Below are 17,810 nucleotides of genomic sequence, written 5' to 3'. Positions count from 1 at the left end.
TTTAAAAAAAAGAAAGACAAAATGGCTAATATGCTCACAGGCTTAGCAATTTTGGCAATGGTATTTTGTTTTTTCCTTGTTCGGTCTGCTTCGGCAGACATTCGATATTCTGTCCCAGATGAAACAAAGACAAAACACATTAATCGAATGCTTAAGCAAGGATCACAATATGAACTATAAATATTGCAAACAGACAAATAGCCTACTATATTAACCACCTATCGGACAGCACCAGTGATTTATATAGGTTGATGAAAAATGTGGTTATTTTAGTAGAAGGAAAATTTGTCTACGAAAGTGCCTCCAGTTATGAGATTGAAATACAATCAGAGGATGGCGGCGGTCAGACTGGCCATTGCAAAGTACATATTGAAATACTTGATGTAAATGACAAGGCGCCAATAATAACTGTACAATCTCTTATGAATCCAATTCCACAAAACATTGGACTTGGTTCAGAAGTTGCCCTATTAAATGTAAAAAATCAAGATCAAGAGTCGAGTCAGTTGCTCTATCCCCACTAACCTACCACTCAAATTATAACAATCTATTAAAAACTCTTTTACTTTAATCACAACCACAATGCTCGATCGTGAACAAAACGCTGAGTATAATGTCTCAGTAACAGTATTACATGGCGGTACACCTCCTATGATCATAATTACAATACTATAAATATATAATAACAAACCAGACCCAGACTGGAGACAAGTATGGTTAACAATAATGTTCCAGTGTCCTCATTTTTATCAATTATTGTAGACACCGGTGTGATCCATGCGGTAAGGTCATTTAATTACAAGAAGTTTAGTATCTTCAAATTCCAGGGTGTAGCCAGAGACAATATGACAATAAGAGACCATATGTACAGTATGTACCTTTTCCTCCACTAAGCAGCAACGTAAGTCTTAGTATTTTTTTTTTTAGATGAGAATGGTAACTCTCCACAAATACTATACCCTGCCGCCCATGAAAAGTCTTTAATGACTGAGATGGTTCCTAAAGCTGCTCTCTCTTCCAAAGTTATCGCTGTGGATGCAGATTCTGGACAAAACTCGTGGTTTTCTTACCAGGTTGTAAAATGTACCGATCTAGAACTGTTCAGCGTTGGTCTCCGTAGTGGAGAGATTAGATCACTATGGTACATTACTGAATCTGAGGGCATGAAACAAAACCTTGTTATCAAGATAGCGGACAGCCTCCTCTCTCTGCAACATGCTCTGCTCATTTTCTTATATCAGAGAACTGTTCAGTTATCAGAAGAAAACCCAGCCTGTCTGTCTTTCTATCTATGTGCCTGTCTGTCTGTCTTTCTGTTTGTTTTTCTGTCTTATTTTGGTCTGTTTGCTGCAGTTTTAGAACAGAACTCAGAGTGTCGCTATTCCCCAGCCTTTATAGGGCTAGATATTTCTCCACCTGCTTGTTTCGCATGTAAAATGAGAACAGGCATCAAATTGATGCATTAAACCAATAGAAGGTCTTCCATATACATTGCTGTATTTTTTACATTTACTTTTATTGCACATTATTTTTGTTTTGGCGAACTAAACTATTCATTGTGAACTACATTGAAACTGCTTTGGATTGTATCATGGAAAACGCTGGATTTTCTGCACGATGTTTATTGTTCGGTTTGTCATCTTTTTTTCTTTTGGTGCAGACGTCAGATGGAGACATTAGCTATTCTATTCCAGAGGAGAGAAACGTTGGATATGTTATTGGAAATTTGGCAAAGGACCTTGGATTAAATGCAAAAACATTATCTGTGCGTAATACTCGTTTGGATGTGGATGACGAAAGAAAACGTTATTGTGATATAGACCTAAAAACTGGAGATCTGACTGTAGCCGACAGAATTGACAGAGAGCGACTCTGTGGACTTAAGTCATTGTGTGTTTTAAAATATGAAGTAATTCTTGAAAACCCCCTGGAATTGCGCCGGATTTCTATAGAAATTACTGATATTAACGACAATTCGCCAGTTTTTGCTAACGACGTTGTAAAGCTAGAGATCACAGAATCTGCGGCGAAAGGCGCTCGATTTGCTGTAAACGAAGCACGAGATGCGGATATAGGAGACAATAGAGTACAGGAATACAAGCTGCAAGAGAATAATTATTTTTCATTTCTTTTTCACAAAACTCCAGGTCAGGAAACTTATGGTGAGTTAGTTTTGGAGAAAGAATTAGATCGCGAAAAAGAGCAGGAGTTGAGGTTATTGCTTACCGCTAGGGACGGAGGAAATCCGCCCAAATCTGGTTCTGTAGTTATTCACGTTACTGTTCTTGATGCAAATGATAATTCTCCAGTATTTAGTCAGTCCGTCTATGAGGTGAAATTGCCTGAAGATACTTCCATTGGTACAACAATAACAAGAGTGAGCGCAATAGATGCTGATGAAGGCGCTAATGGTAAGGTAACGTACGGTTTTGCACACTTGTCTGAAGACATGCTTGAAATGTTTACTCTTGAATCAGAAACAGGAAATCTGATTTTAAGCGCTAATGTTGATTATGAAAGACAAACTACATATGAATTAAAAGTGGAATGTAAAGATGGTGCTGGTCTTGCGTCGTTTGCTAAGGTTGTTATCGATATAGACGATGTTAATGACAATGTACCCACCATACAGCTAAAATCACTGAATAATCCAATTCCCGAAAATACTCAACCTGGATCAGAAGTAGGCATCATTAATGTACAAGACAGAGACTCTGGGAAAAATCGCCAGATTAACTGCATCATTCAGGGAAACGTTCCTTTTGTATTAAAACCATCAATCAAAAATTATTTTTCGATTGTGACAACTGACGAACTCGATCGTGAACTCATCTCAAGCTACAACCTTACCATCACTGCAACAGATGAAGGCACTCCGCCTTTGTCCTCGTCTAAGACTGTGCAGATGTCTGTGTCAGATGTAAATGATAACGCACCTGTATTTGAAAAGCAAAAGTACAATGCATTTGTTACTGAGAACAACAGACCAGGTACCTCAATTAGTTCCGTTACAGCAAGTGACCCAGACTGGATGCAAAATGGCACAGTGTTGTACACTTTGGTTCCCACTGTGGTCCATGGTATTCCAGTGTCATCATTTATATCCGTTAACGCAGACAGTGGGGTGATTCATGCTGTGAGATCGTTCGATTACGAGAAGTTTAGAAACTTCAATGTGCAGGTCATAGCCAGAGACAATGGTTCTCCTCCACTCAGCAGCAACGTGACTGTGAGTGTGTTTATAACAGATGAGAATGATAACTCTCCACAAATATTATACCCTGCTCCCGATGAAAAGTCTTTAATGACTGAGATGGTCCCTAAAGCTGCTCTCTCAGGTTCTCTGGTTTCCAAAGTTATCGCTGTGGATGCAGATTCTGGACAGAACTCGTGGTTGTCTTACCAGATAGTAAAGTCTACCGACCCAGGACTTTTCATTATTGGACTTCATAGTGGTGAAATCAGAGCACTACGGGACATTACTGAATCTGACAGTATGAAACAAAACCTTGTTGTCTTAGTGAAAGATAATGGCCATCCTTCTCTCTCTGCGACATGTTCTGTGTATTTGCTTATATCAGATAATCTTTCTGAAGTTCCAGAGCTTAAAGACATGGCTAATGAGGAAAGCAACTCTAAACTGACGTTCTATTTGATTATCGCTCTAGTTTTAGTGTCCACCTTCTTTCTGACTTTTATTATTCTGATCGTGGCTGTGAAGTTTTGTCAGAGGAGAAAACCCAGACTGTTGTTTGATGGAGCAGTCACCATTCCCAGCGCGTATCTTCCTCCCAACTATGCAGAGGTAGAAGGAGCTGGAACTCTCCGCAGTTCCTACAATTATGATGGATATCTAACAACAGGATCACGCACCAGTGACTTTAAGTTCATCACATCTTACAATGACAGCACGCTTAATGCAAGTGGAGCTTTAAAACAGAATCCGGATGATTCAAACATAATCAGTCTTTTTGATTCGGGCGACTCACAAGAGGTATGATTTTTTTTATCAATTACATACTATTTTGCTTTGATAGTCTTTGTTGTCCAAATTTGCAATGCAGTGGAACTTTAACCCTTTTATCACAGACAGAAAGTAGCCTGGACAGGTAGCAAGTCAATCACAGGGTACACACACACACACACACACACACACACACACACACACACACACACACACACACACACAAACAATTTTAGTAGATCCACTTGACCGGACCAAATGTCTTTGAACTTGTGGGAAAAGAGAAAAGAGAGCATGTGGAGGAAATCCAAGCAGACACAGGGAGAACATGCTAACTGCAAATAAAAAGGACCCTGGTTGCCCAGGGTAATCAAACCCAGGCCCATCTTGTTGTGAGATGACAACTCTACCTACTGCATTACCTACCATATTTTAAGAAATTTCAAACCATAATTGTGTTTGGTTTGGAAAAAAAACCTGGTTGAAAAATTTTTTGTTAAACTTTACATCTTAATATTTTGATGTAATTTCATTTGTTGTAATCTTGAGGGCTTTTAAGCATCTGGTCTATTTCAGCATTTATAGCTTTGTGTGTTGTATTTGATGATCGGTTCACATCAAGTCAGCTCTGGAAGTAAAACAAACCCCATTTTCTGATATGGGGTTTGTATATAATTTCATCCAACCACTCACGTTATCCATCCATGTAATTATGGACTTGTTTTGTGCACAATGGGCACAGTCTTGTTGGAACAGAAAAGGGCCATCCTCCAGCTGCTTTCACAAAAGAAAAATATGACTGATTGTGTATAATAGTTTAATAAAACTTTAAGCCATCGTTTTTACTAAAACAAGTGACTCAGTAAAAAGGAGGAGCGTTCACATACTCTTGACTGCATTGTGTATATATCATATTTCACTGGATTTTCCAAGTTTTAAACGTTTTTTTAAGTGACTTGTATTTTTCGATATTACTTGCAGCTTTGGGAAAGGACACGTAGTGTCGCTGTTTACCAGTTTTAATAAGAGATCTCTATTTCCCCACTAGCTAATTTCATTTTAACGTATTGCTGACAACAAAAGCACCACCGTTAGTTGTACCGCGCTGTATTTTTCACATTGTATTTTTAGCGTCATCAATGTACAACACCTAAAAATATTTGGTGTCTACATTGGAACTTGCCTGAAATTGACATTTCATCATGAAAAACCCCGGATTTTCTGCAGGGTGTTTATTTGTCGGACTGTCATGTTTTTATTTCATTGTGCTATCAAATGGAGATATCAGTTATTCCATTCCAGAGGAGATGAAGATTGGATCTGTAATTGGAAATCTGGCAAAGGACCTTGGGATAAATGCAAAAACACTATCGATGCGCAAGTCTCGTTTGGATGTGGATGATGAAGGAAAACGTTATTGTGACATAGCTATGAAAACTGGAGATTTAACTGTAGTTGATAGAATTGACAGAGAGAGACTTTGTGGATTTACGACAGTTTGTGTTTTAAAATACGAAGTAATTCTTGAAAACCCAATGGAAATGCACCGCATTGTTGTAGAAATTACTGACATTAATGACAATTCACCGAGCTTTTCCAAAGATGTTGTAAAATTAGAGATAACAGAATCCGCAGTCAAAGGCGCTCGCTACGCCATAAGCGAAGCACAAGATGCAGATATAGGAACAAATTCAGTACAGAACTACAAACTTCGGGATAATCCTTATTTCTTGTTTAAATTTCATAATAACCCAGGTCAAGAAAAATATGGTGAGTTAATTTTAGAGAACGAACTGGACCGTGAAAGGGAGCAGGAGGTGCGATTATTGCTCATCGCTATGGATGGAGGCAATTCGCCTAGATCCGGATCAGTAGCTATACATATTAGTGTTCTGGATGCCAACGATAATTCTCCAGTATTTAGTCAGTCTGTCTATAAGGTGAGATTGCGGGAAGATGCTCCACTGGGAATGACAGTAGCTACCTTAAACGCCACGGATGCTGATGAAGGCGCTAATGGTAAGGTGATTTACGAATTTGGACACATTTCTAGCGACCTGCGTGAAGTGTTTACTCTTGAATCAGAAACAGGAAATCTGATTTTAAGCGCTAATGTTGATTATGAAAGACAAACTACGTATGAATTAAAAGTAGAATGTAAAGATGGTGCTGGTCTTGCGTCGTTTGCAAAGGTTGTTATTGATATAGACGATGTTAATGACAATGCACCCACCATACAGCTGAAATCACTAAATGATCCAATTCCTGAAAATACTCCACCTGGATCAGAAGTAGGCATCATTAGTGTACAAGACAGAGACTCTGAGAAAAATCGTCAGATCCGCTGCATTATTCATGGAGATGTTCCTTTTGTATTAAAACCATCAATCAAAAATTATTTTTCCATTGTGACAACTGGCGATCTCGATCGTGAACTCATCTCAAGCTACAACCTTACCATCACAGCAACAGATGAAGGCACTCCGCCTTTGTCCTCGTCTAAGACTGTGCAGATGTCTGTGTCAGATGTAAATGATAACGCACCTGTATTTGAAAAGCAAAAATACAATGTATTTGTTACTGAGAACAACAGACCAGGTACCTCAATTAGTTCTGTAACAGCGAGCGACTTAGACTGGATGCAAAATGGCACAGTGTTGTACTCTTTAGTTCCCACTGTGGTCCACGATACTAAAGTGTCATCGTTTCTATCAATTAACGCAGACACTGGTGAGATCAATGCTGTGAGATCATTAGATTACGAAAAGTTTAGAAACTTCAATGTGCAGGTCATAGCCAGAGACAATGGTTCTCCTCCACTCAGCAGCAACGTGACTGTGAGTGTGTTTATAACAGATGAGAATGATAACTCTCCACAAATATTATACCCTGCTCTTGAAGAAAAGTCTTTAATGACTGAGATGGTCCCTAAAGCTGCTCTCTCAGGTTCTCTGGTTTCCAAAGTTATCGCTGTGGATGCAGATTCTGGACAGAACTCGTGGTTGTCTTACCAGATTGTAAAATCTACCGATTCTGGACTTTTCATTATTGGACTTCATAGTGGAGAAATCAGAGCACTACGGGACATTACTGAATCTGACAGCATGAAACAAAACCTTGTTATCTCAGTAAAGGATAACGGACAGCCTCCCCTCTCTGCAACTTGCTATGTATATTTGCTTATATCAGATAACCTTGCTGAAGTTCCAGAGCTTAAAGACATGGCTAATGAGGAAAGCAACTCTAAACTGACATTTTATTTGATTATTGCGCTAGTTTCCGTGTCCACCTTCTTTCTGACTTTTATTATTCTGATTGTGGCCCTGAAGTTTTGTCAGAGGAGGAAACCCAGACTGTTGTTTGATGGAGCAGTCACCATTCCCAGCGCGTATCTTCCTCCCAACTATGCAGAAGTAGAGGGAGCTGGAACTCTCCGCAGTTCTTACAATTATGATGGTTATCTAACAACAGGATCACGCACCAGTGACTTCAAGTTCATCACATACAATGACTGTACTAGTACTAGTGGAACTTTAAAAAAGAGTCCGGATGATTCAAATATAATCAGCTTTTTTGATTCGAGCGACTCACAAAAGGTATGGTTTATGGTTTTCTACAATACTTGCACATTGTTTTGCTTTTATAGCCTTTGATGTTTAAATTTGCAATGCAAAGGAATTTTGAACTCTGCATGCCGGTCAGGGTTGCGACAGGTTTGACTCACTGGGCAAAATTCAGGAAATACCCTGGGCAGGTCGCCAGTTCATCACAGGCAGACAGCGTGTCACAAATATTTTAAGAAATTGTAAACCATAATTTTGTTTGGTTTGTTATTATCCTACTTCAAAAGAAAATATATACTTTAAATGTGTTATTTTCATGTTTTTTGTTTGTTTGTTGTAATCTTTAGGTCTTTAAAAGGATCTGTTCAACTTTCGTATTTATAGCTTTGTGTGTTTTCTGTGATCGGTTCAAATCCAGTTAGCTCTGGAGGGAAAACAAACCCCATTGCCATATATGGGGTTTGTATATCATTTTATCCATCCGCCCATACATCCGCCAATCCACCCATTCATCCATCCGTCCATCCATCCATTAATCCATCCATCCATGTATTTATAGATTTGTTTTGTGCACAATGGGCACAGTCATATTGAAACAAAAATAAAAACGCCTTTCTCCAGCTGCTTTAACAAAAGAAAAAATATCTATATAATTGATTGTGTATAATAGTTTAATAAATCGTGTAGCCATGGACATACTGATGACAGCACTGTGTATATATCATATTTGACAGGAATTACCAAGTTCTAGAATGGTTTTCTTTAAAGTGATAGGTCCTTTTTCGATTTTACTTGCAGCTTTGGGAAAGAACACGTAGTGTCGCTGTTTACCAGTTTTAATAAGAGAGCTCTATTTCCCCACTAGCTCATTTCATATTAAACGAGAGGACAGGCGCAGTGCTGACAACAAAGGCACCACCGTTAATACATTGTGGTCTTGTAGTTTTAACGTAATCAATGTACAACACCTAAGAATATTTGGTGTCTACATTGGAACTGGCCTAAAACTGACATTTCATCATGAAAACGACCGGATTTTCTGCTGGGTGTTTATTTTTCGGACTGTCATGTTTTTATTTCATGGTGCCGTCAAATGGAGATATCAGTTATTCCATTCCAGAGGAGATGAAGATTGGATCTGTAATTGGGAATCTGGCAAAGGACCTTTGGATAAATGCAAAAACACTATCGATGCGCAAGTCTCGTTTGGATGTGGATGATGAAGGAAAACGTTATTGTGACATAGATATGAAAACTGGAGATTTAACTGTAGCTGATAGAATTGACAGAGAGGGACTTTGTGGATTTACGACAGTTTGTGTTTTAAAATACGAAGTAATTCTTGAAAACCCAATGGAAATGCACCGCATTGTTGTAGAAATTACTGACATCAATGACAATTCACCGAGCTTTTCCAAAGATGTTGTAAAATTAGAGATCAGAGAATCCGCAGTCAAAGGCGCTCGCTACGCCATAAGCGAAGCACAAGATGCAGATATAGGAACGAATTCAGTGCAGAACTACAAACTTCAGGACAATGCTTATTTCTTGTTTAAATTTCATAATAACCCAGGTCAAGAAAAATATGGTGAGTTAATTTTAGAGAACGAACTGGACCGTGAAAGGGAGCAGGAGGTGCGATTATTGCTCATCGCTATGGATGGAGGCAATTCGCCTAGATCCGGATCAGTATCTATACATATTACTGTTCTGGATGCCAACGATAATTCTCCAGTATTTAGTAAGTCCGTCTATAAAGTGAGATTGCGGGAAGATGCTCCACTGGGAACGACAGTAGCTACCTTAAACGCCACGGATGCTGATGAAGGCGCTAATGGTAAGGTGATTTACGAATTTGGACACATTTCTAGCGACCTGCGTGAAGTGTTTACTCTTGAATCGGAAACAGGAAATCTGATTTTAAACGCTAATGTTGATTATGAAAGACAAACTACGTATGAATTAAAAGTAGAATGTAAAGATGGTGCTGGTCTTGCGTCGTTTGCAAAGGTTGTTATTGATATAGACGATGTTAATGACAATGCACCTACCATACAGCTAAAATCACTAAATGATCCAATTCCTGAAAATACTCCACCTGGATCAGAAGTAAGCATCATTAGTGTACAAGACAGAGACTCTGAGAAAAATCGTCAGATCCGCTGCATTATTCATGGAGATGTTCCTTTTGTTTTAAAACAATCAATCAAGAATTATTTTTCGATTGTGACAACTGGCGAACTCGATCGTGAATTCATCTCAGACTACAACCTTACTATCACTGCAACAGATGAAGGCACTCCGCCTTTGTCCTCGTCTAAAACTGTGCATATATCTGTGTCAGATGTAAATGATAACGCACCTGTATTTGAAAAGCAAAACTACAATGCATTTGTTACTGAGAACAACAGACCAGGTACCTCTATTAGTTTTGTTACAGCGAGCGACCCAGACTGGATGCAAAACGGCACAGTGTTGTACACTTTAGTTCCCACTGTGGTCCACGATACTAAAGTGTCATCGTTTCTATCAATTAACGCAGACACTGGTGTGATCCATGCTGTGAGATCATTTGATTACGAAAAGTTTAGAAACTTTAATGTCCAGGTCATAGCCAGAGACAATGGTTCTCCTCCACTCAGCAGCAACGTGACTGTAAGTGTGTTTATAACAGATGAGAATGATAACTCTCCACAAATATTATACCCTGCTCCCGATGAAAAGTCTTTAATGACTGAGATGGTTCCTAAAGCTGCTCTCTCAGGTTCACTGGTTTCCAAAGTTATCGCTGTGGATGCAGATTCTGGACAGAATTCGTGGTTGTCTTACCAGATTGTAAAATCTACCGATTCTGGACTTTTCAGTATTGGACTTCACAGTGGAGAAATCAGAGCACTACGGGACATTACTGAATCCGATAGCATGAAACAAAACCTTGTTATTGCAGTAAAGGATAACGGACAGTCTCCCCTCTCTGCAACTTGCTTTGTGTATTTGCTTATATCAGATAACCTTTCTGAAGTTCCAGAGCTTAAAGACATGGCTAATGAGGAAAGCAACTCTAAACTGACATTTTATTTAATTATTGCGCTAGTTTCCGTGTCCACCTTCTTTCTGACTTTTATCATTCTGATTGTGGCCCTGAAGTTTTGTCAGAGGAGGAAACCCAGACTGTTGTTTGATGGAGCAGTCACCTTTCCCAGCGCGTATCTTCCCCCCAACTATGCAGAAGTGGATGGAGCTGGAACTCTCCGCAGTTCTTACAATTATGATGGATATCTCACAACAGGATCACGCACCAGTGACTTCAAGTTCATCACATACAATGACTGTACTAGTACTAGTGGAACTTTAAAAAAGAGTCCGGATGATTCAAATATAATCAGCCTTTTTGATTCAGGCGACTCACAAAAGGTATGGTGTTCTACATTACTTGCATATTATTTTGCTTTCATAGTCTTCGTTGTTGTTTAAATTTGCAATGCAAAGGAATTTTAAACTCTGCATGCCGATTAGGGTTGCGACAGGCTTTATTCTCTGGGTGAAAGTCATGAAATACCCTGGGCAGGGCGCCAGTGCACCACAGGGCAGACAGCGTGTCACAAATACTTTAGGAAATTGTAAACCATAATTTTGTTTGGTTTGGTATTATCCTAGTTAAAAAGAATATATATATATACAGTGTATCACAAAAGTGAGTACACCCCTCACATTTCTGCAGATTTTTAAGTATATCTTTTCATGGGACAACACTGACAAAATGACACTTTGACACAATTAAAAGTAGTCTGTGTGCAGCTTATATAACAGTGTAAATTTATTCTTCCCTCAAAATAACTGAATATACAGCCATTAATGTCTAAACCACCGGCAACAAAAGTGAGTACACCCCTTAGTGAAAGTTCCTGAAGTGTCAATATTTTGTGTGGCCACCATTATTTCCCAGAACTGCCTTAACTCTCCTGGGCATGGAGTTTACCAGAGCTTCACAGGTTGCCACTGGAATGCTTTTCCACTCCTCCATGACGACATCAAGGAGCTGGCGGATATTCGAGACTTTGCACTCCTCCACCTTCCGCTTGAGGATGCCCCAAAGATGTTCTATTGGGTTTAGGTCTGGAGACATGCTTGGCCAGTCCATCACCTTTACCCTCAGCCTCTTCAATAAAGCAGTGGTCGTCTTAGAGGTGTGTTTGGGGTCATTATCATGCTGGAACACTGCCCTGCGACCCAGTTTCCGGAGGGAGGGGATCATGCTCTGCTTCAGTATTTCACAGTACATATTGGAGTTCATGTGTCCCTCAATGAAATGTAACTCCCCAACACCTGCTGCACTCATGCAGCCCCAGACCATGGCATTCCCACCACCATGCTTGACTGTAGGCATGACACACTTATCTTTGTACTCCTCACCTGATTGCCGCCACACATGCTTGAGACCATCTGAACCAAACAAATTAATCTTGGTCTCATCAGACCATAGGACATGGTTCCAGTAATCCATGTCCTTTGTTGACATGTCTTCAGCAAACTGTTTGCGGGCTTTCTTGTGTAGAGACTTCAGAAGAGGCTTCCTTCTGGGGTGACAGCCATGCAGACCAATTTGATGTAGTGTGCGGCGTATGGTCTGAGCACTGACAGGCTGACCCCCCACCTTTTCAATCTCTGCAGCAATGCTGACAGCACTCCTGCGCCTATCTTTCAAAGACAGCAGTTGGATGTGACGCTGAGCACGTGCACTCAGCTTCTTTGGACGACCAACGCGAGGTCTGTTCTGAGTGGACCCTGCTCTTTTAAAACGCTGGATGATCTTGGCCACTGTGCTGCAGCTCAGTTTCAGGGTGTTGGCAATCTTCTTGTAGCCTTGGCCATCTTCATGTAGCGCAACAATTCGTCTTTTAAGATCCTCAGAGAGTTATTTGCCATGAGGTGCCATGTTGGAACTTTCAGTGACCAGTATGAGAGAGTGTGAGAGCTGTACTACTAAATTGAACACACCTGCTCCCTATGCACACCTGAGACCTAGTAACACTAACAAATCACATGATATTTTGGAGGGAAAATGACAAGCAGTGCTCAATTTGGACATTTAGGGGTGTAGTCTCTTAGGGGTGTACTCACTTTTGTTGCCAGTGGTTTAGACATTAATGGCTGTATATTGAGTTATTTTGAGGGAAGAATAAATTTACACTGTTATATAAGCTGCACACAGACTACTTTTCATTGTGTCAAAGTGTCATTTTGTCAGTGTTGTCCCATGAAAAGATATACTTAAATATCTGCAGAAATGTGAGGGGTGTACTCACTTTTGTGATACACTGTATATATATATATATATATATATATATATATATATATATATATATATATATATATATATATATATATATATATATATACTGTATATATTTTATATATATATATATATATATACTGTATATATTATATATATATATATATATATATATATATATATATACTTTAAATGTGTTATGTTCATGTTTTTTTGTTGTGATCTTGAGGTCTTTTATAGGATCTGTTCAACTTCGTATTTATAGCTTTGTGTGTTATGGTTTATGATCAGTTCAAATCCACTTAGCTCTAAAGGGAAAACAAAGCCCATTGCCAGATATGGGGGTTTGTATATCATTTTATCCATCCGCCCATAAATCCGCCAGTCCACTGATCCATCCGGTCGTCCATCCATCCATTAATCCATCCATCCATGTATTTATAGATTTGTTTTGTGCACAATGGGCACAGTCATATTGAAACAAAAATAAAAACGCCTTTCTCCAGCTGCTTTCACAAAAGAAAAATAAAATATAATTGATTATGTATAATAGTTTAACAAATAGTGTAGCCATGGACATACTGTTGACTGCATTGTGTATATATCATATTTGACAGGTCCTTTTTCGATTTTACTTGCAGCTTTGGGAAAGAACACGTAGTGTCGCTGTTTACCAGTTTTAACAAGAGAGCTCTATTTCCCCACTAGCTCATTTCATATTGAACGAGAGGACAGGCGCATTGATGACAACAAAGGCACCACTGTTAAGACATTGTGGTCTTGTAGTTTTAACGTAATGTACAACAAAAATAATTGCTGTCTACATTGAAACTGGTCTAAAACTGACAATTCATCATGAAAGCGCCTGGATTTTCTGCGTGGTATTTACTTTTCGGACTGTCATGTTTTTATTTTATGGTGCAATCAAATGGAGATATCAGTTATTCCATTCAAGAGGAGATGAAGATTGGATCTGTAATTGGGAATCTGGCAAAGGACCTTGGAATAAATGAAAAAACACTATCGATGCGCAAGGCTCGTCTGGATGTGGATGATGAAGGAAAACGTTATTGTGACATAGATATGAAAACTGGAGATCTAACTGTAGCTGATAGAATTGACAGAGAGGGACTTTGTGGATTTACGACAGTTTGTGTTTTAAAATACGAAGTAATTCTTGAAAACCCAATGGAAATGCACCGCATTGTAGTAGAAATTACTGACATTAATGACAATTCACCGAGCTTTTCCAAAGATGTTGTAAAATTAGAGATCAGAGAATCCGCAGACAAAGGCGCTCGCTACGCTATAAGCGAAGCACAAGATGCAGATATAGGAACAAATTCAGTACAGAACTACAAACTTCAGGACAATGCTTATTTCTCGTTTAAATTTCATAATAATCCAGGTCAAGAAAAATATGGTGAGTTAATTTTAGAGAACGAACTGGACCGTGAAAGGGAGCAGGAGGTGCGGTTACTGCTCATCGCTATGGATGGAGGCAATTCGCCTAGATCCGGATCAGTAGCTATACATATTACTGTTCTGGATGCCAATGATAATTCTCCAGTATTTAGTAAGTCCGTTTATAAGGTGAGATTGCGTGAAGATGCTCCATTGGGAACGACAGTAGCTACCTTAAACGCCACGGATGCTGATGAAGGCGCTAATGGTAATGTGATTTACGAATTTGGACACATTTCTGGCGACATGCGTAAAGTGTTTACTCTTGAATCAGAAACAGGAAATCTGGTTTTAAGTGGTAATGTTGATTATGAAAGACAAACTACGTATGAATTAAAAGTGGAATGTAAAGATGGTGCTGGTCTTGCGTCGTTTGCAAAGGTTGTTATTGATATAGACGATGTTAATGACAATGCACCCACCATACAGCTAAAATCACTAAATGATCCAGTTCCTGAAAATACTCCACCTGGATCAGAAGTAGGCATCATTAGTGTACAAGACAAAGACTCTGAGAAAAATCGTCAGATCCGCTGCATTATTCAAGAAAATGTTCCTTTTGTTTTAAAACAATCAATCAAGAATTATTTTTCGATTGTGACGACTGGCGAGCTCGATCGTGAACTCATATCAAACTACAACTTTACCATTACTGCAACAGATGAAGGCACTCCGCCTTTGTCCTCGTCTAAGACTGTGCATATATCTGTGTCAGATGTAAATGATAATGCGCCTGTATTTGAAAAGCAAAAGTACAATGCATTTGTTACTGAGAACAACAGACCAGGTACCTCCATTAGTTCCGTTACAGCAAGCGACCCAGACTGGATGCAAAATGGCACAGTGTTGTATAATTTAGTTTCTAATGAGGTTCATGATATTCCTGTGTCATTGTTTCTATCAATTAACGCAGACACTGGTGTGATTCATGCTGTGAGATCATTCGATTACGAGAAGTTTAGACGCTTTAATGTACATGTTGTTGCCAGAGACAATGGTTCTCCTCCACTCAGCAGCAACGTGACTGTGAGTGTGTTTATAACAGATGAGAATGATAACTCTCCACAAATTTTATACCCTGCTCCAGATGAAAAGTCTTTAATGACTGAGATGGTCCCTAAAGCTGCTCTCTCAGGTTCTCTGGTTTCTAAAGTTATCGCTGTGGATGCAGATTCTGGACAGAACTCGTGGTTGTCTTACCAGATTGTGAAATCTACCGATCCGGCACTGTTTAGTATTGGTCTTCATAGTGGAGAGATCAGAGCACTACGGGACATTACTGAATTTGACAGCATTAAACAAAACCTTGTTATCTCAGTGAAAGATAGCGGACAGTCTCCCCTCTCTGCAACATGTTCTGTGTATTTGCTTATATTAGATAACCTTTCTGAAGTTCCAGAGCTTAAAGACATGATTCATGAGGAAAGCAACTCTAAACTGACGTTTTATTTGATAATTTCGCTGGTTACCGTGTCCACCTTCTTTATGACTTTCATTATTCTGATCGTGGCTGTGCGGTTTTGCCACATAAAAAAAACCAGACTGTTGTTTGATGGAGCAGTCACCATTCCCAGCGCGTATCTTCCCCCCAACTATGCAGAAGTGGAGGGAGCTGGAACTCTCCGCAGTTCTTACAATTATGATGGCTATCTAACAACAGGATCGCGCACCAGTGACTTTAAGTTCGTTACGTCTTACAATGACAACATGCTTACTGGTCTTGGAACTTTGAAGAAGAGTCCGGACAATTCAAACATAATTAACCTCTCCGATGTAGCCGATGCGTTTGAGGTAAGATGATTAATTTTACATTTTTTCGAAGACCGTCAACATAATTTAACTACATTCTTTTTTTCCCGTTGCAGTGTAGACCTTTCAACATTATAAATTAAATGTAAAGTTTAACATGTTAAGCTGTTTATCTTAATGTTGTCTGTTTAGTTGGTGTTGTTGTTTTTGTTGATGATGATTATGATGATGATATTCTGGCGGGTGTGTGGTTGTTGATGACTATAATGATGATGATGGTGTTTTAGCTATTGTTTTATGCAGTGGCTTTAGGGATGATGAGTACCTTTTGCTGACATGTTTGATTTGATTTAATTTTTGTGGAAAAAAATGTGGAAAGCAGTAAGACAACATCGGGACACTGGTATGAAAAATTTGCTTTGCCATTAAGATTGTTTAATAGACTTTTGTACACTGTTGAAATATTGATTAGGGCAGTTGCCGTAGCAGTAAAACATTTATTTATTTATTGTCTGTTTTACCACAGCCTTATCCTGGTCTCGGTTGCGATGGGTCAATTTTTTGGGGCAAAAAGCAAGAAACACCACGTACAGGTCGCTAATCACAAGACAGACACACACGCATCCACACTTTGTAATTTTAGTAGCTTCAGTTGGCCTGACTGCAAGCCTTTAACTTGAGGGAGGAAACCAGAGCACCTGGCGGAAATCGACTCAGACACCTGGAGAACATGCAAATCCCATACAGAAAATACACTGGCCACCAGGCCACTACTGGCTGCACCACCACGGCGCCCTTTGTAGTAAACCAACTTAATTTTTTTTATAATTCTGTATAACTCAAAGCAGTTACTACCAACATACACAGAGTGTCGCTGTTGGCTTGCGTTGGAGATATACTTATTTTACCAACATTCTATCTGTTAGACTGATAAAGGACGGGTTGGAATCAGTATGAAGACAGTACGTGGTGATATGTTCGCTTGTGGCATTCTATTTTATTTTCGGTAAATCTTCCAATGCAGTTTGGATTTTATTTAGTAACGTGTTCTGCGCTTTGGTTACGGAAATTAAGCTTTTACAAGATTCTAAAAATTACAATAAAATGGAGTACATGCGACGACTTGTCAATACAGTAGTAATAGGTTTGCTTTGTTTCACTGCTTTGTTTAGACAAACCATTCAAGACGACATTAACTATTCTGTTCTAGAGGAGACAAACGTTGGATATTTGGTTGGAAATCTTGCAAAGGACATAGGAATAAGCGCAAACACCATATCTAAGCGCAAAGCACGTTTGGATGTTGATGATAATGGAAAGGTCCTCTGTGATATCAATTTGAGCTCCGGAGATTTGGTAGTGGCAGACAGAATAGACAGAGAAGAGATTTGTGGAACAATGACCATGTGTTTGTTAAAATATGAACTAATTCTGGAAAATCCACTCGAACTGCATCGTGTGTTAATTCAGATTCAAGATATTAATGATAATTCTCCGAGATTTTTTAGTGATGTAATTAAATTTGAGATTAGGGAGTCAGCAGACAAAGGTGCTCGTTTTGCTGTTAGTGGGGCCCATGATGCAGATATCGGACTAAACGGGGTTCAGATGTATACTCTTCAAAATAATGAACATTTTAGTTTTAACGCGCAGGGTAAACCAGGTGGGGCAAATTATGGTGAATTAATATTAAACAAAGAGCTGGATCGCGAACAACAGCAAGAAATGACTCTGGTCCTAACTGCCATAGATGGCGGAGAGCCAAAAAGATCAGGCA

The 17,810-nt window shown here is 39.2% G+C and overlaps 4 protein-coding genes across 4 annotated transcripts; all 4 read left to right on the top strand.

Moving 5' to 3' along the window:
* The first annotated feature begins 1,591 nt into the window (after nt 1-1,591).
* Nucleotides 1,592-4,000, top strand: LOC134332414 (protocadherin beta-16-like). The gene has a single exon (XM_063014054.1). It carries the CDS (start codon nt 1,592-1,594, stop codon nt 3,998-4,000), a length of 2,409 nt encoding a protein of 802 aa, XP_062870124.1.
* A 1,166-nt stretch (nt 4,001-5,166) lies between these two features.
* Nucleotides 5,167-7,617, top strand: LOC134332900 (protocadherin beta-16-like). The gene has a single exon (XM_063014733.1). It carries the CDS (start codon nt 5,167-5,169, stop codon nt 7,615-7,617), a length of 2,451 nt encoding a protein of 816 aa, XP_062870803.1.
* A 930-nt stretch (nt 7,618-8,547) lies between these two features.
* Nucleotides 8,548-11,001, top strand: LOC134332898 (protocadherin beta-16-like). Its single transcript, XM_063014732.1, has one exon. It carries the CDS (start codon nt 8,548-8,550, stop codon nt 10,999-11,001), a length of 2,454 nt encoding a protein of 817 aa, XP_062870802.1.
* A 2,674-nt stretch (nt 11,002-13,675) lies between these two features.
* Nucleotides 13,676-16,084, top strand: LOC134332897 (protocadherin beta-16-like). The gene has a single exon (XM_063014731.1). It carries the CDS (start codon nt 13,676-13,678, stop codon nt 16,082-16,084), a length of 2,409 nt encoding a protein of 802 aa, XP_062870801.1.
* The last annotated feature ends 1,726 nt before the right edge of the window (nt 16,085-17,810 follow it).

Source organism: Trichomycterus rosablanca, chromosome 18 (assembly GCF_030014385.1).
Source record: "Trichomycterus rosablanca isolate fTriRos1 chromosome 18, fTriRos1.hap1, whole genome shotgun sequence".
NCBI lineage: Eukaryota > Metazoa > Chordata > Actinopteri > Siluriformes > Trichomycteridae > Trichomycterus > Trichomycterus rosablanca.
The sequence above is the reverse complement of the archived record's forward strand: the minus strand, read 5'-3'. Positions and strand labels throughout refer to the sequence as shown.